Source organism: Penaeus monodon, chromosome 38, assembly GCF_015228065.2.
Source record: "Penaeus monodon isolate SGIC_2016 chromosome 38, NSTDA_Pmon_1, whole genome shotgun sequence".
Taxonomy (NCBI): domain Eukaryota; kingdom Metazoa; phylum Arthropoda; class Malacostraca; order Decapoda; family Penaeidae; genus Penaeus; species Penaeus monodon.
The window spans coordinates 9454268-9464267 of record NC_051423.1 but is presented as its reverse complement, the minus strand read 5'-3'; the positions used below and the strand labels follow the sequence as shown (position 1 = coordinate 9464267).

Genomic DNA, 10000 nt, shown 5'->3' with positions numbered 1-10000 from the left:
ACCAAGGAAACATCAGCGTTTGTTTTGTTTTTCTATATATTTCCCGTCAGCGCATTCGATCTACATTAAACAAAGTGAGACATTTGCCATCAGAGAAATCTTTAGCGAAAGTTCCGTAACGCGACTCCTAGATAGCCGGCTGTGATAAGATAATAGAAAAGATAACAACTCCACTTCCTAACAGACAGAGAGGAGTGATCTAACACCAAAGTTTGAAATAGGAAATATCATGTGCCACAGCATTCGAAGTACAACGTAAGGACGGCTACAGCGTAATAAGAAAACGGAGACGAAAGGTAAGCCTACAACGAATATATCTGCCGGTGTGATTTGATAAAAACAGAACCTCTCTCTCTCTCTCTCTCTCTCTCTCGTTATAAAGAAAAAAAAATCTATCTATATATAATATAGACATATAATACATAATATATATATATATATATATATATATATATATATATATATATATATATATATATATATATATATATATATATATATATATATATATAATGTATACATATATACACGTACAGTAAATCGGCCTCACTCCTGACACTAACCGTGAGCCGTGGTTTCCCTTCCCTTTACACAGTCTTACACACATGTATTTTCTCGCCTACCTTTGCTCGCACTGGACCATTTGGACCATGTAGGGAAGACCTATTGGTGTATTCCCTTCTAATCTATGACTGTTGATTGCCTGGCTGTCACCTAAATATAAGATCTGCATAAATTTCAGTGAATAGAAGAGAGGAAGTCACAGAAATCAGATGGAATTATTCACAAAAGCCGTTAATAACTGGGTAACAAAAACTGTGAGACGGCAAATTACTATAATGAATAAATAGTATATACAAATGCGTCACTGCAACAAATGTGGAATTACGTGAAATTTTGATGATGGTATATGTTTTCCACAAATAACAAGCTTGCCTTCCAAGTACTACACCATTTCATTACCAGAGTGTCAGGTACACACAACTAGGGGACCCTCATTTACATATGAAATGGATAAAAAAAAACTTCTTTTAATTGGCGTTCTAAACATCCAGGCATGCATTTTTCTTTTTAACACCTCGACAAATTGTATTATCAAACTACTGAATTAATTCTTAATACCCTGATGTACCGTTATGAATATCGTACTTCCTGATATTTTAATAGATTTTTAACCTTAAATGTCCTGCATCCTTTGCTTAGAATATCATAAATATATCAAACATGTTTTCATAATGATAACAAAAGCAATGATAATAATGATGATGAAATATATATATATATATATATATATAATATATTATTATATATATATATATATATATATATCTATATATAATAATATATATATATATATATATATATATATAATATATATATATATATATTATGTATATATATATATAATATATATATATAATATTGTGTGTGTGTTGGATTGTTATATATATATATATATATATATATATATATTATATATATATAATATATATATATATATAAATATTATATATATATAATATTAGTATGTTATATGATTGTATATATTATATATATATATATATATAATATATGTATAATACAAAATATATATAATATATATATATATATATATATATATATATATATATATATATATATATATTATATAAATTTTTATATTATCATATATATATATATATATATATATAATATATATAATATATTATATATATATACTATATATATATATATATATTATATAAATAATATATTATATATATATATATTATATTACTATATATAAATACTATGATATATATTACAATACTAAACATTTATATAAATTATTAATTATATAAATATATATTATTATTATAATATATATATATTATAATGTTTTTTTTTTAATGATTAACATTTATATATATATATAGTATATATATATATATTAATACAATATATATACTTTAATTATATCTACTATATCATTATACTTACTATGACCTATATATAAACATAAATATTATATTTAAAAATATATATATTATATATATTATATATCATATATAATATATAATATATGTGTTGTGTTGTGTAGTATATGTTTACTTTGTATATTATTTATATATTTAACTACCTTATCACTATTCAGTAATATATATATATCACTATGATATGTATATAAATAGCGATATATCATGTATGATACCTCATCGATATAGAACTTGTATAACCAATATAATTAATAATTATCATCAATTGATATTAATTATTATTATATAGTCACTTTATGTGTGATTTCAGAATAGTGTAAATATATATCATATATCATTCATATATAAAGTCATGATATCATTATATTATATATGTTATACTTATATACTTAATATTATATCATTTTCAGTGTCAGTACATCAAACATGAACTACCTCAAAATATCCAGATTACTAAAAGTATATAATTACTTACATTCAATATATATAGTAGCTATGATACATGATAATTATAGTTATAGTCTACATTTATAATGATAAGGCTTAACATTCATATAATATAAAATATTATATATATTGTCTACATATATCTTAGTTTTGTGTTCATGTGCTCAGTTTTATCATTATTCAGTTTACTTGAAATGCAAACTATTGAATAATTCATGATTATAATATAATAGTCAATTTTATCTTAGTTTTATGTTGTGCCATTGTTGTTTGCGCTTGTCATTCTTTACGAGCTGTAACAACCAGCAGAATGATAATTGAGTTTGTCGGAGCTAAAGGCCATATATTTTCAGTTGTTCCAAGAGTTCAGAATTTCTCCGGTTCTCTGTAGAAATCCGGTACACAATTTACAGAGTACGTACCATGCTTGTAAAGTACAACTTTTTCTTTTTTTAAAGTTGCTCATTTTAAGACAAGTCTTACTTTCAAAAAACGATTCGACGGAAAGCTGAAACACTCTTAAGTTATAATCAACATTTCAAAATCAAGGCACTCGACAGAACTGAATGTGCGGAAATAACGAATCAAGTGTTAATAAATTCTACAGGGTTTATGGACTAATGTGACTAATTATTGTCTTAATCAGTGGTTGTGGATCGTCATAAAAATTTATACAATTCGTGAATGTGAGATCACACATGTGCAATCGGTTTTGCAGTTCTTCAAAGTTGAAAATACAAGGTTTGCCTTACATTCCCAAAAAGATACAAAAGGCCCCTTAAATACCTTTCAGAACACGAGTAATTCGCCAGTGCATAGCGTAATCACCTGAAACGACACATGGCTGAACTGGGTGATACTGAAATAGTCGAACCGGAAATTACTTCAGTGTAATCGGGAGGAGCCTTTGTCTCCGATGGCGACGTCGAGAACATGTGCAGATGAAACCGCAGGAGGTTAACTTACACTCAGAATTCGTGAGTTACGTTTAATCCGAGATGTTTGTGTTTGTGGTTTGGGGTGTGAGAACTTGCGTTTAGTGTGTCTAAGAGAATAATGTATTGTTTATATTAATGTTTGCGTCCTGTATTCTCATTTCTTATAGTGCTAATATGGGCAGATGTCATAGATTATCCATTTCCAAAATACACTTTGTCTAGTTATGGACTGCAAAGGAGGTGTAAAACAGCTGTGATTATGATGGCACATCATTTTCGAATCGATTATCAGGAAAAACATTCTGTATACCAAATAGTTCCCCAGAAAATACCCCAAAAGAGCTCAATCTCCGCAGCATCTAATCTAATGAAATGAAAAATGTAGGCAGAGACATTTCAAAATGTGAACAGACTAAAAGTTTTACGCAAGATAGCCCAAGATAACCCTATGCATGGTGATAACAATAACCTCCAATAACCTCTTTCTGTATATGTTACAGGACCTTGCTTTAATGAGTTCAGAGGTATACATTACGTTGAACCTTTAAACTTATTGTTTTGATATGGACCTTCATGTATAACATAATTTCAAAAATATCTCTCTAGTTTCGTCTTTTTTCAGAGACCCCCAAGAACATAACATTGACCTATAGCCACTCAAACAATTATCCAGCTGACGTCTACTACATGATGGATGGATCAAAGTCCATGGAAGACGATAAGGATATGTTGTATACCCTTGGAGAAAGTCTGGCGGAAGGAATGAAGGAGATCACCACTAACTTGCAACTCGGTTTTGGCATCTTCATTGACAAGCCAGTGTTGCCTTACATTTCCACTATTCCAGTGACCGAGTGAGCCAGCTAATTTGACAACTTTCTTAGATCTTTAAAATCATGCGATTCGAATTATTTTGTATTTATATCTGTAATATAGTATGTCATATTTATAGGATACTGGACACAGTGCAGAATCCAATTAATGATATTTGTGCGTACATCAAAGGCAGGTTTTCAATCCCTAATCTTTTACAGAGACAAAACACCAGCGTACAGTTTCAAGAAACGCTCTTCCACTCACTAGCAATGCCTCAGCATTCACGGTAAATTACTTAACAGCGCATTTCTACTTGAATGAGTAAACCATTAATGGTCATGTGGGTTGCCAATGGGGTTCAAACCAGCTCTAGACCCAGACTCAGATTGGGAATAATAGTCACGACTGTGTCCAGACTAGTCTATGTTATATTGATCTAACATATTACAGCATTTCAGCTTTTTGTCTTGAGGGATACTTAAAAAGGTAATCGTTAGTCGTTTGAAACGAGAGATATCTCTGGTTGCTCTTGTTTCTACAAGAGCACCAGTCATGCATGCACTGCCTGTCATGTATATGCCCGATTGACAAGTTATATATAATTTATTATTGGTTGTGATAATTCTTCTTGTTCCTAGTGCAAGGAATACATATAAAAAATCTTTATAAATTCTATGATCACAGACAGATTGACTATCACTAATAATGATAGATATTGTACTGAATTAACATATTTTGTCAATTCAAACACCTCCATAATCACACAGATAAGCCTCCTTAATCTATTAAGATTGATTGTTATATGTAGTGTACCAGTATATGTAAGAATTATTTTCAGAAAGTTGTGTAAATCAAATTGTTGTAATGAAAATCAAAGTTCCTTATTACATCTGTTTAAGAAATATGCTTCCCTTCCTAGATTCATCTTAGCCGAAGTGCTCCCCTCACTTCTGAGGGCTAGAAATACCACTGGTGGCAGCTATCCTTTAGAATCTACTTCAAAGTTGTCTGGAGTTTTTTTTCTGTATATTTCATTCAAGTCAATGGGAGTTCTTTCTCAGTGATTTTTTTCCAATGTTGGGCATCAGGAAATGGAAGAGGAAGAAAAAGGAGCGTGGACCCCTTGAATATCTTCCCCACTTCATTTTGAAATTCTCAAACAGAAACAGCTGATGAGAAAAGATGCCACCACAAGTCCCTCCATACTAAAACTATACATGGGCTAGCAGAGGGAAGTTTCACTAATATGGGCTTAAGGCCTAGGCCATATCTGGAATAGGAAACCTACAGCATTAAACTCTAGGCCAACATTGGATATCATTAATTCACGCATAGTAGTCTATAACTACATACAGACATATCTTTTACATTCTCTGTAGGCCTCGCCAAGACTAAAAATAAACCAATGGTGCCATCTTATTTGCAATGTATATGAAGAATATATATATATCGAAGAAATGGCCATTTATTCATGCATTTTAACGCATTGCATCTCTCGCTTACACTTTGCCTTCTAACAGGAGGAGGTCAAGCGAGCCAAGGGTGCCACCAACCAGGACTTCCCAGAGGGCGGGTTCGATGGCCTCATGCAAGCTATAGTGTGCGAGGAGAACATCAATGGCGTGGCACCAGTTTTCGGGTGATCATATTCTCTACTGATGCTGGTTTCCATCTCGCAGGGACGGGAAGGTAAACGAAAGAAAGGAAAAAAAGTAATATTAAGTTTTCACAGTAGCCAACATGAAAGAGTTTTTTTTTTCCATAATTTCCACAATGTTCTGTTCTAATGTAATGGTCAAGGTGTGACTTGGCCATTATCAAGAATGGCCCTTACATTTTTTTATCTTATAAATCTGCCACCATCATCAATTTTCACATGCAGATTATATTCCCTTTTGCCAGATATTTCTTCAATATTTATTTTTCCATCGGTAGTCACACATTTATCACCTTTTGCTGCAATGAAACTCACTTGGACTTTCTCCATGTTTAATATAACGCATTATGTTATATTTTGTAACAAAATTTATGACTCTCCTTTATCTTACATATTCAGTATTTCCACATAATAAAAAACATTAAACAAACAAGCACCGATTGTAAACATAGATGTCGTATGCGACATGTGATATCGTACTTGTAAACGGAATGTTGTAACTAACTAAACATATTAGCACAATTACATGGTGACATAAAAAATCTGTAGAGTGAACATGCACGTCTTCAGGTGCCTTTAGTATTTCTTATGTACTCATTACTAATCATTTAGAACTGAAACTTTAGATGGTCTGGGAGGAAACGAATTTGAACAACATTCCTTATTATTAGGGCAGATTTTTTTTACTATAATAACTTGCTCTTTTTTGGCTTAAGAAAGAATTCTAATATTTACAAAGGAGTGAAGTAATATACAGCGACCTTCATTATCTGGATTATGAATAATCAAAGTTTTTTTCTTCGTAAACACATGCAGCGCAACCTCTGTTCTACGGCAGAGGCCTCATTCCAATTTTAGCAATAGTGAGGAATCATAGTTAACAGATTTATACATATTTGCTTTTGTCTGTCAGTTCATTATTCCTGCTAGATTTGCCAGGTAAGGAAATTGCTCTATTACTGGCATTAAGAATAAAAAAGAAAAGCAATCAGAGAGAATTAAAAAGAGCACAACCCTAATGCATTTGGTATTGATTTCATGCAGACCATTAACGCTAATAATTTTGTCATGAATCAGAAAACTTCTATTGATATCGATAGATTGGTAAGGCAACAACACAGCCTGCAATTACAACTGTGTCACGGACTTGCCCTGTGCTTAGTGTGTGCTTGGCATATAAACACACGCATGCTGCCTGGACCACAGCTTATTGCGTGGTGTCATAATGCTTCTAAACTGACTGAACTACAGCTCAAATATTCATGCTAGAGCCAATACGATTCTGGAACAAATGCTAGCACTTTAGTAACTCGCTGGTGATGGTGACTTATACAGTTTGTTTAGAAGTGTTTTTGCAATAAGTGAAATGGCCCTACGATGGCAACGGAAATTAAGTCAGAATTCCTTGCCCTTTCAGTTGATATAGCATTTGATTTTACAGCAGCAACTTCACTCTGCAGTGGTTGGGAGCCTCTTTGGTTATATTACTTCATACTCTATATTCTATTATAACACTGAGTATTTTTATTTCATTACAACTGATTACAGAAAGAATTTCAAGTATCGGGAAACAACAAATCTCGAAACACTCTAAATGACCTTATAAAAATGTATTTAAAGATGTTGGACATGTTACTGGTGCTACTAGACCATTATAATGAGAGGTGTCCTAAAAGCAAACTAACATGGTACCATTCCTTCAGCTGGCTGGTATCTTAAGACCCAACGACAAGCAGTGCCATCTTGACATCAACAATGAATACAACAAAGCCATCATGTACGACTATCCTTCAGTTGCTCAGGTATGTGATAATGTTGGATTGGTTACCGTGATCAGAGATATAATTTTGCTAGTTATCCTTCATAGAAAGTAAAAGACTGCGGCTTATTGACCGATACTGTTGAGGTGAGAGGCCATTGTCCACTGTCATGTCTTTTTATTTCAAAAGAAGTTGATTTTGTTGTTTTAACATTACAATGCACGCCCACAAACACAAAATAAAGTATATATCTGCAAAGACAGGGTACCCCGACTTTTGTGATATTTATAATATTCTTAACATCGGACGATGATGAGAACTCTTACCTATCCCATGATCCACCTTTATTATCTAATGTATCATATCTTGATATATTTTGAGCACGAGCTTTCATGCGCTTTTACATGAAATAGATCTATGAGTCTGCATTCCCACATGTCAGTAGAAGGAAACAGAAACTGTTTGTATTTTATACATTGCTTCACCACGCATGCAAAAACTAAAAAAAAAAAAATAACATATTGTAATACATTTCATGAAAAGTCACATTTTGTTTGTGTCTCCCTTCCGGCAGATCAACGAAATGGCGAAGGCCCGCAGAATCAACCTGGTGTTCGCCATCACCGCCGACCAGGAACCGCTCTACGCTCGCCTCTCGCAGCACATAGAGGGCGCGTATTTTGGCGTGCTGGCGAGCGACTCCTCTAATGTGGTTGACCTCCTCACCACCAGTCTTAAGGTCTGGAGATAACACTCAGTGTATATGCCTCGATTACATGGTATTTGAGGTACTATACTTTAATGTATTAAAATGCTAAATTCGTATAACAGAAACTATTCAGTTGACTAGGTATTACTTACAATGGTATAACATGTTATGTCAATGAACACTATTCATATCATTAATTGATCTCTCACTCACCAACAGGACATCATAAGCAAAGTAGAACTGAAGGAGCGAGACCACAACGCCCACGTTTCAGTGCGTTACTTCAGCGAGTGCATGGACGGCGAGATGAAGGAACGATCCTCTTGCCAGGGACTCGAATTCGGGGACGAGGTCCAGTTCCTGGTGGAGGTCACGGTAAGGAGAGGTCGACGCGACGCTTTTATGTGTAGCCATTCCATTCTGCTTTTTCCTTATCACTGTTAACTGAAGTATAAGATATGGTAATGATTAGGGGAAATAAACGGAACACTTTGACAGGCCACAGAATGCCCAGAGAACGAGAAAGATTGGAATCCAGTTATCGACGTGTATCCTGTGGGCCGCCAGGGATCTCTGCAAGTCAACCTGGCAATGCTCTGCCAATGCAGCTGTGCTAAGCCAGGTGATAAGGTCTGCATTTTTAAGGATGTTTCCGTGATCTGATAAGAATTTGAGAATAATCAATAGTCTTCAGAAAAAGAAAAGAATATATAATGCGAATGTACCCCAACTATTTCCAGGGCTACATTGCAAATGCAGAGGAATGCAACAGGAACGGCGATTTCAAATGCGGTGTATGTGACTGCCACGAAGGTTTCATTGGGAAGTCATGTGAGTGCAACAGCAAGGATGCCAACAGCACTGGCACCCTCAGTGAAGACTCGTGCCGGAATCCGAACACCTCCGCAGTCTGCAGCAACCGTGGTCAGTGCAGGTGCGGGCAGTGTCTGTGCAATAAGCGAGACGACCCGAAAGAGGTGAGAATTTTGAGGTAAACACAAACAAAATGTAACATGTTCATTTGAGTTCCCCTTTGTATTGCAAACTTACATACTCTGAAGTCTCATTCCATTGATGTGAGCTGAATTCCTCTGATATCCATCACAGGAAATCACAGGGCAATTTTGCGAGTGCACCAATCAGGGATGTCTCGGCAAAAATGACTTAATCTGTTCAGGCCACGGGATTTGTGATTGTAACAAATGTCAGTGCGAGAAAGGCTGGAGTAACAGCAAATGCTCTTGTACCGAATCCGACGAGGAGTGCAAGAACCCAGGTGAGGCAGGTTCACGCTTCCAGTTGCAGAGGGAAGATTGTAATATATTCATTGCAATAAAGTCATGTGAATGTTAATGATCTTTGTAGATGTAGTCCAGATAAATTGATGTTAAACACTGTTCCCAGAGACGGACGAGATCTGCTCGGGTAATGGCGAATGCGAGTGTAACAAGTGCAATTGCAGTGGCGGCAGTCTTGGCAAATTTTGTGAAGACTGTCCTGTAAGTATTTCCTTCACATCCCTTTTAGGTGTGGCATATGTAATACAAATACATGCACATAAACAAAAAACATCCACACATACATACATACATACAGCACCCCTTTACCCATGAGCCATGTCACGTCACCCCAAGTTATGTCTTCACCCATTACCACCTTCCATAGATCCAAAGAAAACAGAACATTACTAGATGCTC

General features: G+C 34.3%; 1 protein-coding gene across 1 annotated transcript in view; it reads left to right on the top strand.

Annotated features, from left to right (window-relative positions):
* LOC119596687 (integrin beta-PS-like) overlaps positions 1–10000 on the top strand; it is a 15849-nt gene that overhangs the window by 3391 nt on the left and 2458 nt on the right. Inside the window, 17 exon segments of the mRNA XM_037946018.1 lie at positions 241–296; positions 3070–3223; positions 3325–3354; positions 3357–3404; positions 3984–4207; positions 4410–4463; positions 5698–5791; positions 5794–5866; positions 5978–6164; positions 6879–6938; positions 7511–7636; positions 8169–8333; positions 8523–8678; positions 8802–8933; positions 9044–9280; positions 9411–9579; positions 9708–9802. Of these exon segments, the coding sequence (XP_037801946.1) occupies positions 241–296; positions 3070–3223; positions 3325–3354; positions 3357–3404; positions 3984–4207; positions 4410–4463; positions 5698–5791; positions 5794–5866; positions 5978–6164; positions 6879–6938; positions 7511–7636; positions 8169–8333; positions 8523–8678; positions 8802–8933; positions 9044–9280; positions 9411–9579; positions 9708–9802 (2060 nt within the window).